The sequence below is a fragment of the Pipistrellus kuhlii genome, unplaced genomic scaffold (assembly GCF_014108245.1).
Source record: "Pipistrellus kuhlii isolate mPipKuh1 unplaced genomic scaffold, mPipKuh1.p scaffold_m20_p_39, whole genome shotgun sequence".
Lineage (NCBI taxonomy): Eukaryota > Metazoa > Chordata > Mammalia > Chiroptera > Vespertilionidae > Pipistrellus > Pipistrellus kuhlii.
In genome coordinates, this window is record NW_023425539.1 from 492,469 (window position 1) to 511,265 (window position 18,797).

The 18,797-nt window shown below is 57.9% G+C and overlaps 1 protein-coding gene across 5 annotated transcripts in view; it reads right to left on the reverse strand.

Moving 5' to 3' along the window:
* Positions 1-18,797, reverse strand: part of RAP1GAP2 (RAP1 GTPase activating protein 2) — a 211,038-nt gene that overhangs the window by 177,052 nt on the left and 15,189 nt on the right. Inside the window, exon 1 of one of the 5 annotated variants that reach the window (XM_036408407.2) lies at positions 2,414-2,542. The exons of the other annotated variants lie outside the window; for them this stretch is intronic. Coding sequence (XP_036264300.1) covers positions 2,414-2,457 — 44 coding nt within the window. The 5' untranslated portion in view covers positions 2,458-2,542. Of the gene's footprint in view, positions 1-2,413; positions 2,543-18,797 lie in introns of those variants that run through there. 5 annotated transcript variants of the gene reach the window in all.

The following is an 18,797-nucleotide window of genomic DNA, read 5'->3' on the forward strand; positions in this document are numbered from 1 at the left end:
CAGGGTGGAGTCAGCACTAAACCTGCACCCGCTCAGCCCAACCACCCGCCCGCGCTCTGGGCCTCAGCACCCCGTCCTGCCCACATCCACACCTCCCAGCAGCCTGACCCACACAGGGTTCCCACGCTGGGGCGGGCCCCGGAGGGCGGGGCCTACGGCCTTGGCAGCGCTGAGACAGCAGACAGGGCAGTGGCTGTGACACTGGACCTTTCCCTTCCCGGAAGCCAAAGTCCCCAGGTTCTCCCGGGACCTTCTCCTCATCCCATTCACTCCCACCGCCTGGCCTACCTCTGGCATTCAAAGGGGCTTTTTTTTATTATTGATTTTTTTTTTTACAGAGAGGAAGGGAGAAGGATAGAGAGTTAGAAGCATGGATGAGAGAAAAACATTGATCAGCTGCCTCCTGCACACTCCCTACTGGGGATGTGCCCGCAACCAAGGTACATGCCCTTGACCGGAATCAAACCTGGTACCCTTCAGGTCACAGGTTCTATCCACTGAGCCAAACCAGTTAGGGCCAAAGGGGCTTTTAAAGTGACCACCCCCGCCGAGACCGGTTTGGCTCAGTGGATAGAGCGTCGGCTTGGGGACGGAAAGGTCCCGGGTTCGATCCCGGTCAAGGGCATGTACCTTGGTTGCGGGCATATCCCCAGTTGGGGGTGTGCAAGAGGCAGCTGATCGATGACTCTCTCTCTCATCGATGTTTCTAGTTCTCTATCTCTCTCCCTTCCTCTCTGTACAAAATCAATAAAATATATTAATTAATAAATAAATAAATAAATAAAGTGACCACCCCCGAGATTCTGCTCACTGTCTGCGGTCTGCGATAGACCAGGCTCCACAGAGCTGTAAACTAGTCCCCAACCAATGAATATCCCCTCCCGGCTGACAGCCATCCTCAAACCTCCAAGCCTACCAGGAAGCCCTGCCATTCTCTCAAGCTCAACAGCACAAAACGCCTGACGTAGCCATTCCATAAGCGTCTCCTGAGCGCTTACACGGTGCCAAGCAGTCCCTCTCTCTGCTCCACGCCCCCACAGAAGGGTGGGCCTCAGGGGACACCGTGTCACCGCCAGGGTCCAGCCCTACAAGGATCCCAGCCCAGCCCAGCCTCGCACACTGTCCCTGACCAGGAAGCAGACGAGGGATCTGAGCATGCACCCCCGCCTCAGGATAGGAGCCCTTGGTGTGAGTGTCAGGAAGGACCATGAGCAGGCACCAGGCCACACGGGGCCACTCCGTCTCCTCCGTCCTCATCTGCCAAGCACAGAGCAGCCGTAGGCCTTCCTGCCGCAGGATGGGAGGCGAAGTGCCCTCAGAGCGGAGAAAGGGGAAATGAGAGCTGCATGCATATGGGATCAAGGAACCGGCCCGAGGAACAAAGCCCTTCTGTTCCCAGCCCCCAGGCCTCCTTTCCGGGCCCCCTCGCTTCTTGGGCCCCCATTACCCCACCAGCTTCTACACCAGGACACCCCGGCCACCCTCCCTACATGAGCGGGACCCCGGCTGTGCCAACGCCCCAGGCCCAGAAGCTGAAAGGAAACCGATAATGAAAACCACTAGGATCCCGCTCGCTCCCCAGCTGCTGACCAGACAAACCTCTGACCTCCATCTCCCCACGTTCTGGCCCCCGCGGAGGAAAAAGCCTGTTCCTTGTCCAGACAGTAACTGAGAGGCAAGAGGTGGCCCAGGGCACCGGGCCACAGGCCCAGCACAGACGCAGCTGCTCACCCTGGGACAGAGCTAGGACTGGCTGTCCAGGCGGAGGGACGGAGGGGAGGGACCCGGAGATGCAGGCCTGCCCCCTCCTCTCACAGCTCACCCCCTGCAGAGAGGAGGCAGCCCCACGGTCAGCAGGCCACAGACTCCTTCTGCCACCGAGTCACAAAGGAGACACAGACAGGAACGTTACACACACGCACAGACAAGCACACACACAGGCACAGACTGGCACCTGCTCGGAAACAGAGGGCGTGCACGTGGGCTCACGCACAGACACACCCTCCCAGCCAGGCATACACCTCACACTCAACAGGCACACTTCATGCACAATCTCAGGCACGCACACACACATGCACAATCATCAGAGGTGCAGGCCACACACAGAAATGGGAACATCACACACACAACACACACACACACACAACCAGTCACCAGTCACATATACTGGCTCCAGCTCCAACCTTCCAACTTCCCTAGAAGATTAGACCCAACAGACGATGAGGAAAACTTACAGTGTCTGATGCCACCACCAGGACCCTCCAGCTCCATCCGCTGGCATCTAAAAGTACCCCCCACACCCAGGGTTCAGGCATAACCTGAGGTCCCTGTACCCACAAGCACCCACAGTGCTCAACAAGACGGCACAGCTATTCACCCCCATCCCTTCCACCGCCCCCGACTCGTCACCCACCATCCGAAGCCCCCAAAGGACACGCTGCGCTTCCTGCCAAACATGGTGGTGGCCGCCGGGCCCCCAGGGCCAAGCGATGTTCCGGGGCTGTCGGCGAGGGGGCCTCCGTGCCTCAGTGCAGCAGGTCAACGGGCCACCAGCGCAGGGCGGGGCGCCCAGCGTGACACCTCCCCCACGGCCACCCCCCACAACCTGTACTTCCTGTGGGTGAGGCCCCGGGGCCAGGAGGTGTGTCCTGGGTTCTGGGAGGCACTGAGACAAGCAGGGGAGGTTGAAGAGGGCAGCTTCCCCACGCCCAGAGGAACCCGCAGCTCCGGAAGGGGCTCGGCGGGCAGATTACACCACAGCCCGAGCCGGCAGCTCAGCCCCAAGCAGCCCTGGCTTCCCAGAACCCTGAGGAGGGCCGAGGATTCCTGCATGGGGCCTGGCCGGGAGGAAGACCTGGCTGGGACACTGGGGGACCCCTGCAGACTGGGGCCCCTCATGCCCACCGTCCGAGATGCGACCTTTGCCTTCCTGCTCCACCATGGCTTCGCGCACACCAGGAAAGCCAGCTTCACATATGTAATGATCCCTGTGCACATATGTGCGCATGATCCACCTGTACGTATAGGTACATGTGTGCTCACATATGTCATTGGACATGCACGCTCACAGTCGAGTTCATTAACAGACACCTGGACATGTGTACATATATCTTATATACATATAACTCCCCATCAGACACAGGCTCACACACGGATGGAGATACACACGCGTGCATCACGTGTGATGCTCACACACGCATCAACATACATGTGCAACCCAGGCACACGCTCAGGTTGCACACATGCCTGCAACGTACATTCACGGGTACCATACGCAGGCACAGATCTGCACTTCCCAGACCCCCTCGCGGGTCCAGACAGGAGCCAGCAGTGCCACCCTTCACGCAACAGGGTGGGAGGGGGCACCTGTGCGCAGTGCTCTCTCCAGCTGGAACTGAAGGCGGGCCCTCGCCTCCTCGTGCTCCAGCGCTGAGCATGCCGGGCACACAGCAGCGCTCACTGAACAGCCCGCAGAGGGGCGTGGCACATACCTGGACCGGACCAGGGTAGGGGGACATAGAAGGGTGCCAGGCCCCTGCCCCGCCCCCAAGCAGAGAGAAAGGGAAACAACGCTGCTGTGGCTGCCACCAGTGGCCTCTCTCCCTGGCCCACTCCCCCCGCAGCTTCCTGTGTGGGGCCCGCTGCTACTTGGGGAGTCAGATCCTTGCTGTGGTGCCAGAGGGCGACCCCCAGGTTGTGGACAAATGGCACGGACATTTCTATTTCCTTGACACCTCCAGGGGGCACGGGCAGCAGCCTGGCCTCTCTCTGAGCAGAGCACCCAGCGGAGCACCTGGCCAGGCCTGGCCACCCAGGACATCCACCCTCCTGGCCACAGAGCCTGGCTCAGGAGTGGGCAGGAGACCTCAGCAGGCCCACCAGGACTCACTCCCAGCGTGCTCCCCGCTCTTACTGGGGGTTGCTAAGCCCCAGGAGAGAGAGCACAGACCGCCCAGCACCTTGCACCTCCTGGAGGCCACTGAGATCTGGGGACCGTGGAGAGGCCAGGAGAGCCCGTGCCCTCCTGGCTCCCCAGCGGGAGGGGCTGGAGAGGGAGGAGGAGGGCAGCAGATGGATTTCTTTTTCTTCTTTTTCTTAATATATTATATTGATTTTTTTTTTTACAGAGGAAGGGAGAGGGATAGAGAGTTAGAAACATTGATGAGAGAGAAACATCAATCAGATGCCTCCAGCACACCCCCTACTGGGGATGTGCCCGCAACCAAAGTACATGCCCTTGACCGGAATCGAACCTGGGACCCTTCAGTCCGCAGGCCGACGCTCTATCCACGGAGCCAAACCGGTTTTGGCCACAGATGGATTTCAATCTGTTTTCCGTATGTTCTGGAGGGAGGCAAGAGCCATCCTTGCGCCTCCCCCTCTCCCCTCTCCTCAGCACTCAGGTTTTGGAGGCCCATGCCCGCCAGCAGGTTATGTAACTTCTGCAGGCCTCAGTTTCCTCCTGTATGATATAGGGTGGCTGCCACGAACCCCACAAGATTACAAATGGACCTTCACACGGGGCTCCCACCCCGCTATGGGAGCCGTTATAATTATTATCTGTGATGATTCCCCTGCCTCCCTCAGCTTCCTGTCACCCCTGCCCTGACCCCTCTTCTGAGCGGGTGGCCAGTGAGGGGCCCGCGTGCCCTCTGGGAGAGATTGTGAATCATGAGAAAAGAGAAGCTCTGTGCGCCAGCCCCTGCCCTCCTGTTCCCCTCAAGCACAGCCCAGCTTCCGCCCGGCCCTCGCTGAGTCAGCACGCGGGAGGTCAGGGTGGAGATGTGTGTGGGTTTACTAGGGACCAGCACCCACCTAACAGCCCAGTTCGGTGGTCGGCAAACTGTGGCTCTCGAGCCACATGCGGCTCTTTGGCCCCTTGAGAGTGGCTCTTCCCCAAAATACCATGTGCGGGCATGCACGTACAGTGCGATTGAAACTTCAAGGCCCATGTGCAGAAGTCAGGTTTCGACTCTCAAAAGAAATGTCAATCGCTGTACTGTTGATATTTGGCTCTGTTGACTAATGAGTTTGCCGACCACTGGCCTAGCTCATTTCAGTCCCACAACCACCTGTGAGACGGTACCACAGTCATCCCCATTTTACCAAACGGGGACACCGGGGCTCAGAGAGGGTATGGACCCTGACAAAATCGACCTGGCATGATGGTGGCACAGCTGGGTCTAACTCCAGGGCCCAGGTTCTCAACCGGGGTTCCACACGGTGATCGGCGGCAGTGGGCCGGCCAGCCCGTCACACTGCCCTGCTGACTCTTCAGCCTACAGAGATGGCAGTGCCCATGGGCACAGTGCCCATTCACAGATGGAGATCTGAGGCCCTGAGGAGGCAAAGCTCAGCTCAACAGCTGGAAGAGAACAGCGGCCAAGTGGGCAAGTCCTCCCAACCCCTGGCCAGACAGGCTGCTCCTTCCCTCCCGCGGCTGCTCCTTCCATTCCTCAGAGCCTCCTTCCCTCTCGAGGCTGCTCCTTCCACTACTCACAGCCGACTCTGAGTCTCCCAGGCACAAGGCCCTGGCCTCCCTGGTGGAGGCCTATGGGTGCTCCTAGGTACCAGCCGAAGGGGCAAGTCCCAGCCAGAGTTCCCCGGCCCCCGCCCAGCTCTCTGAACACAGAGCCGAGGGAGCCGGCTGGGGTCACAGGGGACGAGGCAGCCGGGCCCCGGCCAGCGGCCCCTCCGCTGTGTCTGCCAGCCTCTGGGGGCAGGAGGGGAGGGAGACGTGGTGTGGCTTCCTCTCCGTGGGCAGCTCTGTCCTCACAGCCACCCATGGGGCTGAAAGATGAGACAGATTCCCTTCCCGGGCGCGGGGCTGAAGCAGTTACCGGAAGCTCAGGAAACAGATGCCCCTAGAGAGGCGGGCACATCGTTCAGCCTAGACCCTCCCCGACTCCGGGCGGCGGGAGTTGGCACCAGGGCTGACCAGGTGGGGCTCTGCTCGGCTCTCCTCACAGCTCGGCCACTGAATCACCTTGCCCATCACGGCATGAACTCCGGGGGCTCCAGCTGACCTCCCGCTGCTTCCTTTACAAACCTGGTGAGAACCGAGGACAAGGGCAGACGGCACTCTGGTCACCAGGAAAGCAGGGCACCGTGGCACATAGAGCCAGCCAGCCCACGGGGGGTGGGGATCCACACCTGGGCCTGAGATGAATGACATCCAACATCCGCACTGTGACTGACAGCGCGCCGGCCACTTCCCACGCTCACGTCTCGAGGGCCAGCCTGAATTCCCGATGGTGCAAATTCCAGAAAAAAACTGCAAGAGCAGGCCTCTCACCCAGGGCTGCACAATTCACTCCGGTCTGTCCAGTAATGCCAGCCCACCAAGACAGCTACTAGCAACGCGTGGCTGTGGACTAAAGAAACTACAAAATGTACTGTAATTTTTTTTTAATTTTACATAATAATTACGTATCACTTTTGTCCATCAGATAGTAAAGGTTATTAAAAAAAAAACCTAGAGAAACATCCATCAGCTGCCTCCTGCACACCCCCTACTGGGGATGTGCCTGCAACCAGGGTACATGCCCTTGACCAGGATCAAACCTGGGACCCTTCAGTCCGCAGGCAGATGCTCTATCCACTGAGCCAAACCGGTTTTGGCTGAAGGGAATTCTTCCTAAAAGAGATCCGAAGCCAGCTCTTCACTCTCCCTCCATCAGGCTGGGCCACTCCAACCCTTCCCTGGCATTGCAGAGCCTCTTCCCCACCAGAAGGTGGACATCAGCGCCCTCTGCAGGCAGGTCAGTGTAGTGCAAGGAGGAAAAGGGGGTGTCTTCTGGCTGGTATTGGCAGCCTCATCGCCTTCAAGCAAAAAGGGACTGCACGGTGGGGGGGATTCTCTGTGTTGCAAGAGATAAGTAACAACCACTTGAGCCAGAACACCTGGGTTGCAGCTCTGGGTCTGCAACGTAGTTGCGAGGAAACCACTTACACTCCCTCTGCTTCAGGTGTTCCATCTGTGAAGAATAACTGCGATCATCTGTTGAGAATCTCCCATAAGCCAGGTATGCCATGCTTCTTATTTCATTTACCCCATAACTTTGTCCTTCCTGGGGAGGGCATGGAGCTCAGGCACATTAAGAAACCCACTCAGGTCTCAGGGCTGGTAGGTGGTGGCAACAGAATTAAAACCCAGAACCCTGGCTTTTTTTTTTTTTTTTTTTTTTCTTTACCCAAGGATATAGTGTCCATCGGTTTTCTTAGAGAGAGAAGGGTGCCCTGAAGAGTCTCAGGTTTGATTCCCAGTCAAGGGATGTTGCAAACTCAGTCCAGGCCACGGCTTTTAACTATATTGCCACTCCCATAGGGAAGCTTACTGCAGAGCAGGCCCCAATGAGGGCAGGGCTAGATGTGAGCTAGCACCAGGCCGGGCCAGGGCGACCCTGCCAACGCCCAGATAAGGAGCAGCCAGCCCCAACCTGGGCTGGAATGAACGAACCTTGAGATTCCTCCCCCAGCCCTGGCAGCCGGGCTGGGGGAATCACACCTCTGGCAGAGGAGCAGTGACACAGGAAAGGCTCCCTCAGACACTTTTTAAAAAGGCCTGAAGTTCAGCCGGGCCGGTGTGACTCAGTGGTTGAGCGTCCACCTATGAACCAGGAGATCACAGTTCGATTCCCAGTCAGGGCACATGCCCAGATTGCGGGCTTGATCCCCAGTGGGGGGCATGCAGGAGGCAGCCGATTAATGATTCTCTCTCCTCATTGATGTTTCAGTCTCTCCCTCTTCCTTCCTCTCTGAAATCAATAAAAATCTATTTTAAAATAATAATAAATTTTAAAAAATGTTAAAGGCCTGCAGCTCAGAGAAAGATGGGGGTCCTCGCAGGGTCTGCCCCGCCCCCAAGCCCAGAGGAGTCCTTCTGGAGCCCCAGCATCCTGTCCTCTCCACCAACCCCTGCCCCGTAGAAGAGCTGACTCGGAATGACATAGTGAACTGAGACAGGAAAGGCCTTTTCCACTCAAGGTCTCCCCTTCTCTCCCCGTCACTGCCCCCACCCTCAAAAGGGCTCTGCACAATAAAGTGCCCCGAATGGAGGCAGGATCCCGGCGTTTGGTGAAAATCTCGGTCAACAGCCGAAGCCGGTTTGGCTCAGTGGTGGAGCGTCAGTCTGCGGACCGAAAGGTCCCAGGTTCGATTCCGGTCAAGGGCATGTACCTTGGTTGCAGGCACATCCCCGGTAGGGGGTGTGCAGGAGGCAACTGGTCGATGTTCCTCTCTCATCGACGTTTCTAGCTCTCTATCTCTCTCCCTTCCTCTCTGTAAAAAATCAATAAAATATATTAAATAAATAAATAAATCAGACCTGGGCTCGCTTACTAGCTGTGTGACCTCACAGAAGTAACCCAGCCTCTCTGAGCCTCCTCTTCCTCATAGGATGAGGACGCTTTCAGAACCCACCTCATGGGATTGCTTTGAGGGGCCAATGAGCTCATACATGTGGAGCGTGCGGTCCGGGGCCTGGCACAGGAAGAGCTCAGGCATTTCTGTGACTGTGGTGCAGGAAGTATGCTGAGGCCCAGGCCCCTGGTGGGCTGCCCAGAGCCTCAGCGACAGCTCTGCCAGCCACAGGGCAGAGCGGAGGGGTGCGGGGCCTCCCACTGCCGCACGGGCACCCAAGCTTCTGTGAGTGGGTGGGGGTGCACGTTTCCTGGAGCGGCTGACATACAGCCCAGCTTCCACCCACCCCTGTAGCCGGCCCTGACTCATCTCCTCAGCCCAGGCTTACCCACCCATCACCCTTATCTCAGTGCTCAAAAAATAGGGCTGGAGGCTGGCCTGGTTGTCCCTCCCCAGGTCCCACCCCAATGGCCGTGGGCACCCACACACCCACTGCGGGAGAAGCAGCTTCCTGAGTGCAGAGAGAGAGACAGACAGACAGACAGACAGACAGGGACAGGAAGCCTGGAGAGAGGGCAGAACTGGACAGGGCATGAGCCTCAGGGATTCCCGGGGCCAGGAGAGCCTGCTGGGGTCAGGTATCACCCGCCATGGACCAGGCACGCCCTTGAGTACCTGGGAGAGTGGCTGGTGGGTGCCCATCACACACACCCAGAGCAAAGAACAACCCGGAACACCCAACAGTGCAGTGCGCACAGGGGTGCGCTCAGGGGACCCACACACAGTCACACACACATGTGCAGACACAGCGGCCCAGCAGCACGTCCTCCAGGGACACACGTGCGCAGACCTGCACGCCTCCCTGCTCCTGACAGCCATCACGCCCCTCCGCTCTTGCTCACTACCAGCCATCTAACCAGCAGGTCCCCCACGCCCGTGCCCAGTGCCATCTGTTGGCCCGGACCTGGCAGGCCCAGCGTGATTCAGGAAGGATTCTGACAGCCTTGGATCTGAACGAGGGGAGGGGGTGGGACACCAGCCAGCCCAGGAGGGGTGGGGGGGAACGAGGCGGGGAGGGGAGGAAAGAGAATGCTCAGGCCAGGTCCTCCAGAGCACAGGCCTTGCCTTGGCACCCCATGTGCCTTGGGAGGCCCCTACAACCGCTTCCCATCTTGAGCAGGTGGAGAGGAATCCCCTTGGGACCACCCTGTTTCCCTGAAAATAAGACAATGTCTTATATTAATTTTTGCTCCCAAAAATGCGCTAGGTCTTATTTTCAGGGGATGTCTTATTTTTCCATGAAGAAGAATACCGTACACATTTACTGTTAAATGAAAATAAAGGAAATTTACTACCTGTATACCGTACGGTAGTACGGTAGTTGTCAACACAAACCAGACAAACTGTGAATCCTACAGTATCAAGAATTTACTCATTTATTCAATGACAATCATGTCATCATCTTCTGGAACATCATCATATTCCTGAATTTCCTGGTGAATTTCTTGTGACTCCATTTCTTTCAGAATCAGTGGACCAAATCTCTCATGTTTAGCCTAGGGGGGGGCCTTATTTTCGGGGGGGATGCCTTATATTTCACTCAGAAGGAAACCTGTAAGTAGGTCTTATTTTTGGAGGATGTCTTATTTTCGGGGAAACACGGTAGTTGGAAGTCCCTTCAGGGGATGGGGGTGGGGGGGTGGCAAACTGAGGGTGAAAGGCAAGTGCAGCGTGGCAGGCTGAGGGCAGACCTGAGGCAGAGCTTCCCACTGGAGAAGCGTGAAGGAGGTGTAGGCAAGAAGAGAGAGTCACCGGGCTCCATGAAGAAGCCCTCTTGGAAAGTGGAGACGATGGAGAGGCTGGCATTACTGTTTTGTCTTTGCTTTTTACTAAACTTATGAAAAACAAAATGAGCCCCAAATGAGCAGAGGAGTCTTTAAAGAACGGTAAACAGAGCCGGTGGCGGCTGCCCCTCCTCAGCCCAGGCTGGGTGTGATCTCGCCTCCGGGCCGAGGGACGGGCGCAGTGACCTTTAGATGCCAGCCCGAGCTCCCGTGCACGAGCAAGAGGCAGCTGGACACATTCCCCGCTGCGTGACCTCTCCCCGAGGGGCTGGCACGTTGCTCAGAGATGGCAGAGGGTAGGGAGACAAGGGCCACCATGGTGCCATGGCAACAGGCCTCGGCAGAGACACATCCACGCCTTGTCCAATCACCGCTCACAACAGAAGCTAAGTGTTTGCAGACAACACCTCTCCTGCCGCAGGGGGGAGGGGGTGGCCTGGGAGGGACAGGTAGACACACTGGGAAAAGGAGCATGAGGCTGCTAGGTGCTGCTCCGGCTTGTGCCCCCGGACTCCCTAACGAACCCTCAACCACGGCCTCCCCTCTCTCACACCACCCCATCCCTCCCCTGCAGCCCAGCCTGTCCCCACCACCCAGACACCCCCAAACCCCCTGCATTAGGGCTGCCCACCTCACCCACTGCCCTGTTCCCTCCATCATTCTTGGCCACTTTCTGCCAGTCCACTCTTCCTTCCTCCCTTCCTGCCTTCCGTCTCCTCTCGCCCTCCCTCCCATCCCCCTGCCCCGTCCTCCCCACTGATGGGGCCCAGACCAGTGCCCACGACCATCTGCCAGCTTCAAACGCCAGCATCTGCCCTCCCTCCACGCCTCCTTCAGGCACCTGCTCTTGAGCTGCCTGCTCATCCCCTCTGCCCACCGCCAGGCCCCATGTCCTCCTGGGACAGACTCCAGCGCGAGGCACGTCTGAGGGGCCCCCCGGGGGCAGGGCACTGCTGCCTCCCATTCAAACTGTGAGCCAGAACCTTCCCGGGGGTCTGGGAGCCAGGGCCTCAGCTCCAGAAGGAACTGACTAGGTACGGTAGGTATCCCGGCCTGGAGCCCAGGTTCTACAACCGGGAGGAAGGTCATGGGCAGTCACCTTACCAGCCGCCTCCTCCACCTGAGCAAATGAATCTCTGAGCCACCGCAAAGCGCGGTCTTCCCAAAGAGACAGAAATGGAACCCTTCCTGGAACCCTTGCTTCGGACCCATCACCGTGTTCAAAAATGTAACAAACATCTTCCTTTCGCTCACAGACCCCAAATGAGGACACAGAGGCTCAGAGAAGGGGCCCCTTGCCCCAGGTCATGCAGGGTGTGGGACCCCTGAGGGCCCCTCTCTCACTCCGGCCACTTGGGCCACAGCCAGCTGGTCCCCTGTGGGCTGAGCGGCTAAGCTCCATCCGGGGCCACAGAAGCCTTCTGTGCGGCTCCAGCAGGGGCCGCCCACAGGAACCCCCCCCCCCCCCCCCCCGGGGCTCACACACGTGCACCTGCAATCTCAGGGGAGTTCACGTCCCTGAAGGCGCCTTGTCCATCGGGGGACAGAGCTAATGGATGGACACTCCCATGTTTTCCTCTCCGACAGGGCGGTGGAAACTCATTCCACGGACTCCGGGGAGACCGGCTCAGGCCAGAGAGGGAGGGGGTGGTGATAAAAAGGATGCATCCTAGCGCTGCCTCCCCCTTCCCTCCTTCCCTCCTCCTGCTCCCCCCCCCTTCCTCCCTGGGACCACTGCCCAAGGGTTCCGCTCAGGTTCTGCTTCCGGAAACGCCACAGGTGAGACGCAGCGAGCGAGGGGGGATGGGGGGGATGGGATTTAAACCCACGTCGGAGTGACAACAGAGCCTGTATGTGTGACCACTGTGCCTGCCGCGGCCACCACCACCCATGCCAGGCTCCCTTCCCCTCAAAGTCCGAGTCACTTGAACCACTTGTGGTTCCGCCACACTGGATTCCACGGGGTCAAGGAGAAGAGGGTGGGGGAGGCGTGGCAGTGCCCACAGCACAAGGGTCATCTCCTGTGGGACCGGGGGCACCTCCCACCAAACTGCTCCAGCACCCGGGGCCGAGCGGCAGTCCCTGCTCAAGCCGAGCACCTGCTTCTGCTCGGAAACCCCTGTGGCTCTTGGGCTCCAGTCCCCGTCCCACTGCCCACCAGGCCCCTCGAGCCCCATCCTTCCCCACTTCTCAACATCTGGAAAGGGAGGGGGCGCCCGAGGGAGCTTTTGGAAGCCTCCGGGGCCAGATCTAGCGGACACCCACCCTGCCCCACCCCTGAACTCAGGACCAACACCCCTGCTTGGAGGAGAGGGCAGAGCCTCCCCCGGGCCTTTCCTGGGGAGAGAACGACAGGCGACCAACAACCCCCGCAGCTGGTGAGCTTTCTGTTTACTCCTCAGCCCCTCCAGCCAGCTGGAAGAGCGGGGAGGGAGCCTTCTCCCCTCTCCATGGGAAACTGAGGCCGTGGGGCTCCAGGAGCAGCCCTGGGGGTCACGATGCAGGAAAAGAGCCAGAGTCCTGGCGCCGGGCCCAGGACAGCCCTATTATCCCCCTTGGAGGCCGCTCTGGTGGGGGCCGCTCAGAGGCGGATCCCGGCATTCCCAGGCCAAACCCCACTTGCTTGTGAATGCCCTTCAGTGTGTTAAGGGTGCAGAGGGAGCTACTACAGGAAAACAGGAGCGAGGAGGGTGCCCCCTCCACCAGCAACCAGCTCCAGACACTCGGCGTCTGGTGGCGGCACAGACAAGTGGATTCTACACGGTCCTGAGGTCCCCGGGACACACACCTGCCCCGGACCCCCCTCCGGGAGCTGGCTCACACACACACACACACACACACACAGGCCCTCCCGGGGTGAGCAGCAGGCTGGAGGCTGGCTCTGCCCCAAAGGTCCATGGAGGCCTGGCAGCCAGCCCCTCACATCCCAGCTCCCCTCCCTGTGGCTGGAGTGAGGATGGGGTGGTGTTGATGACCTCTGGGCGAGGTGCGGGGCAGAGGTGGGGGGAGGTGCAGGGGGGACAAACCAACCCAGCGCAGCCACAGGGTCCTCCTGAGGTTCCTGGCTTTTTCCTCCTCCCGCCACCTGTAAACACCCACCTCGGACCCCCTCCATCCGCTCCCCCGGCAGAGACTCCGCGGGGCTGAGCCACGTCTCCCCGCACACACACCCCTGTGCCCGGCGTGTGTGCGCAGCGCCCCGCCCGCCGGGCTTCCGAGGACAGACAGACTCCCGCCGCCCAGACAGACTCCCCACCACCCGGACAGTCTCCCCGCCGCCCAGACAGACTCCCCGCCGCCCAGACAGACGCCCCGCCGCCCGGACCGCCAGCAGCGCGGGCGCACACCCCGCACGGGCGGGACGGCTCTTGGCAAACACGCGCATCCATCCACACTCACAACGCGCGCCCCGGCCCCGCGTCCGGTCTCACCCGGGACTCACGTCCTCCTGCTCCGAGCCGCCCGGGGGGCTGCGCACCCCGCCCCGCGCCTGCCGGCCCCGGCTCCCTCCGAGTGTCAACAGCCAGGCTGGCGGCTGCCTCCGCCCCGCGCTGCTCCGCCCGCCCGTGCGCCCGCCCGCCGTCTCCATCCGGACCGGCCCCCTCCTCCCCCCTCCCTCCTCTTCCCCCATTCCTCCTCCCCCCTCATTCTCCCCCCTCCTCGCCCCTCCTCCTCCTCCCGGCGGCGGCTGCTCCCGCCGCCCGCCCCGCGCGTGCACCGTCACCGCGGCGCGCACACCGCACAGCGCACCGCACACCCGGCGGCTCGGCTCAGGACGCACCCGGCGCGCCGCCCGCAGCCGCGGTCACCTGGCCGGTCAGAGGCTGGGGTGCCCCCCACCCCGCCACCCGCGCGCCGCGATCGCACCCACCCCGCCCTCCCGCACCGCGACACCGCCCAGTGGCCCCGGTGCGCACGGTGCTCACCCAGGCAGCTGCCGGGAGGGAATGGGAGGCCGGCGCCGAGGCGGAGGGGGAGCGGGGAGCGGGGAGCGGGTGGGAGGGGGAGCGGAGAGCGGGGAGCCGGTGGAAGGGGGAGCGGAGAGCGGGGAGCGGGGAGCCGGTGGAAGGGGGAGCGGAGAGCGGGGAGCCGGTGGGAGGGGGAACGCCGCGGGGCCTGAGCGCCGCAACCTCGGCAGGGACGCCTCGTCACCGCCGCCGTCACCGCCGCCGGGACTGCCAGAGGCCGCTTCCCAGGAACAAAGGCGCGGGGCGGGGCGGGCGCATCCCGGGGGACCCAGGGGAGAGAGGAGGGAGCATCCCACCTGCCCATGGAGGTTCCTGGAAGATGGGACCCCCGGGGCTGCGGGGAAGCGGGGTGCAGGAAGCTCCTGGGTTCCTGGTCTCCTGAAGACACTCTCCAGCTCTGAGCGCGGAGGGACCTGAGGGGTGCAGTGCTACCTGCACTTGGAACTGGGGGGCTCCAGGAGCTGCCAGAACCCCTGAGACTGCCCCTCCCCGGGCCTGGCAGCCCAGAGCTCGAACTCACTCCACACAGGCCTCAGCCTCTGCCAGGCCAAAGGCGCTCTGAGCCTGAAGGGGGAAGGAGTGAAGAACCTTCTAGGAAGCCTTTGGCCTGCCCACACTCTTCCTCAGCAGCCTCCGCCGAGGGCGGCCTCTGAATGTGGCTCGCACACCTCGGCCATGGGACGCTCACTCCCTAAGGGGGCGACCTGGGTGCCCTGGAGCAGCTAGAAACCCTTTTCTTTCCTGGCCCACAACTCGGCCTTGCTCCTGTCTGTTGGCCACGGCCTCGCGCTGCTCTGGCCACAGTGGCTTTCTGCTTCTAGAACATACTTAGGGCCTTGCACTAGCTGTTCCGCCTGCAAGAATACTCTTCCACCCCATCTCCTGAGCCCACCCCAGCCCCATCCATTCCGCACCCCTCACCAACACCTTTTCCACACGGCTACCCCGTGTCCTCCAGGGCTCAGCCCCAATGTCACCTTGTCAGAGAGAACATCCACTTCTCCCGAAGCCCCTCACACCACTGGGCGCTCCTCACCTCGAGGCCCCGTGTTAGTCTCTTCGGCACTCTGGAAAGTTCACTCTGACATTTTCTTGTCTGTGTGTCTGCAGTCTGTCTCCCCTACGAGAATGTGTGCCCCAGGGCCTGACCCACAGCAGGATGGGAGGGAGGCCGGGTGGCCAGCCCGTGGTCTGAGTCCCTTCCGCAGCCTGGCCCATCACCCGGAAGGCAGTCTGCTCAGCCGTGCAAGGGTAACATCTGGCACAGCGTTGGCAGAGGACTGGTGCTCCAACCCTAGCCATCAAATAAATTACCAGCCGAAACCGGTTTGGCTCAGTGGATAGAGCGTCGGCCTGGGACTGAAGGGTCCCAGGTTCGATTCCAGTCAAGGGCATGTACCTTGGTTGCAGGCACATCCCCAATGGGGGGTGTGCAAGAGGCAGCTGATCGATGTTTCTCTCTTATCATTGTTTCTAACTTTCTATCCCTCTCCCTTGCTCTCTGTAAAAAAAAAACAATAAAAACTATATTAAATAAATAAGTGAACAGACACAGGGACATTCCTCTGAAAGTCTGAGACTCCAAACCCCTGGTCCTGCCCTCCCCCGTTCTCGGCTCTGCCCTGAGCTCTTGCAGTTCCACTAAAACCTAAAACACAGGAACATTCCCAAGCTTCTAGTCTATTGGAACTCCCCTGACAGCTCTGATTCCCTCACACACACACACACACACACACACACACACACGCCCAGGCACAGACGGGATGAGAAGCCAAAATGGACTTCTCTATCCCAGCTGAAGTGAACCTCCTAGACCTGGATCCGGCCCCCAGGACAGTATGGGTCCAATGCTGACATCTCGACTGTTGGGATGGTGTCCAGGTTCCCTCCATCCGCAGTGACACCAGCATGCTGTCCACAGCCTTCCTCACCAAGCCACTCATAAACACACTGAGCAGGACTCAACCCGTGTCAGTCACTCATCAGCCCCCCACCCCTGGCTCACATGCCTCTGTCTCCTGCAAGGCTTTGCTGATGAAAAAACAAAACAAAACATTTATTGCTGAAAAGCACAACCCTTACGTATTTCTAGACTGGAAAACTAATCGGAAAAGCAAGTAAGCTTCCCCAGCAGGGAGGATTCTAGGGGCATCCACTCGCAGTCCCCTTTCCTAGGTGCCCCCACCCCATCTCTGTCATAACAGACTCTACAGCTTGGCCAGGACTGATTCTAACTAAGTTCACTTGTTTATGGCTGATGGACTTATTTCCTCTTCGTAAAGGTAGAAAGCACCTTCCCTGTCTCCTGCCCTTGGCACAGGCTCTAGCTTCTGAGAAGCAGTGTGCAGAGTCGCAGTGAGCACTGCCACTTACTAGCTGCTTTTATGGAACCTCTGCACCTCGGTTTTGCCATCTGAAAAATGGGGAGAACAATAGCACCAAGATCACAGCATTGTTATGAAGAGTAAATCAATTTTTCCTGCAAAACATTGACAACATGACATGTAATAAGCACTCAAAAATTATCGATAAATAGCCCGAGGTGGTTTGGCTCAGTGAACTGAATGTTGGCTTGTGGACCGAAAGGTCTCAGGTTCGATTCGGGTCAAGGGCACATACCTGGGTTGCCGGCTCAGTTGGGGGCATGCAGGAGGCAGCCAATCAATGATTATCTCTCATTATTGATGTTTCTCTCTCTCTTCCTCTCTCTTCTTCTCTGAAATCAATAAATATATATATTTTTTAATTAATGATTAATAGTCTATCATAAAAATTAGTACAGTCATGGAGTGGTGGCAGCCTGCTCTTTAAGCATCCTGGGATGCAGCCTTCCCAAATGTGAAAGCTGAAGTTGTTTCAAATGGCTCTATCCTGTCTTATGATTGCTTCTGTCTTGGTTGTGCCTGCAACCAAGGTACATGCCCTTGACCAGAATGCTCTATCCACTGAGTCATGGACTCTGCTCTCCTCCTGTGATTCCAAAGAGCATCCTTGTTCTTTGGCTCAGAAAACAGAGCAGCTCCCCTCGCCTCAGGCCATTTGAACCGCTCTCCATTCTTCCTTCCTCTTTTCTTGGGCAGATGTAACTGGCCCACCTCAGTCTCGAGCTAGCCTCTCTATCAAATTCTTACAGGTTCTGAGCTACGTTCTGTTCATTTGTCTTCCATTCAGTGAGCTCCTTCTCTGGGCTAGGACCTCAGGAGACAGAGGAAAACAATGTGGAAAAGGCCTTACATCCCAGGGGCCACAGGGCGGTGAGCAAATAGACCCATGAGATCCTGTCAGCTGGTGGTGAGAGCTTGGAAGGAAAGAAGATGAGGGAGGAGCTAGTTTATGTCAGAGGCACTTGGCACACAATAAGCTTCGCAGGTGCCTGAAAATGAACCCACGTCCCCTTCTGTCTGGGTGTCCTAGGATGCTCCTAAGGCAGCCACAATGCCTCTTCCTTTTCCCCTTCAAACAAGCACAGCTGTACACTCAGAATCTCATTCCTGCGCCCTTCTCAGTACTCTTGTCTCAAGCTCTAGAGCAAGCATGTCAAATTCAAAGGCTAACACAGGCCGAATAAACAAGGTTTAAGTTCATGTAGGCCACAAAAAAACAAAAGCTTCAGTTTTCATAGAAACGTAGGTTTAGCCCTAGCTGGTTTCGCTCAATGGACAGTGTGTCGGCCTGCAGACTGAAGGGTCCCGGGTTCCATTCCAGTCAAGGGTACATGCCCAGGTTTCATTCTTAATCTCCAGTAGGGGGCATGCAGGAGGCAACGGATCAATGATTATCTCTCATCATTGATGTTTCTATCTCTCTCTCCCTCTCCTTTCCTCTCTGAAATCAATAAAAATATATTTAAAAAGAAATGTAGGTTTATTTCGACAGAGACATGCTGAATACAAGGGCTGAAATAAATAATTGTTAACATAAAATAATAGAAGACTTTTATAAAAATTAATATTTTTTTCTTGAGCATGAACTTACCAGACACTGAATAACTACACAAATTAATAAGCATAACGCAAATAAACCTATTTTTCTTGTTCTCGGAAAGAGAAATAATTCCTGTTGCACACACCAAACAAGTCAGTCCAAGACTGAATGACATGGCAATTGGCTGCTAAAATATTTGCTCCTAGTATTGAAGCGAATGTAAGGCACATAAAGGAAATGAATGCAACACGATTATAGTAATCGGTCATTAGCAAACATTGTAGTTTGTTATTAATAATTATGTATAACAGGATATTGTAAAAATTAAGTTACAGAATTTTTATTAAAACATTTCTTACTGCCGAAACCGGTTTGGTTCAGCAGTAGAGCGTTGGCCTGCAGACTGAAAGGTCCCGGGTTCAATTCCTGTCAAGGGCATGTACATTGGTTGCGGGCACATCCCCGGTAGGGGGTGTGCAAGAGGCAGCTGGTCGATGTTACTCTCTCATCAACATTTCTAGCTCTCTATCTCTCTCCCTTCCTCTCTGTAAAAAAATCAATAAAATATAAAATAAAATAAAAACATTTCTTACAGACGAAACTGGTTTGGTTCAGTGGATAGAGCATCGGCCTGCGGACTGAAGGGTCCATGGTTCTATTCCGATCAAGGACATGTACCTTGGTTGCGAGCACATCCCCA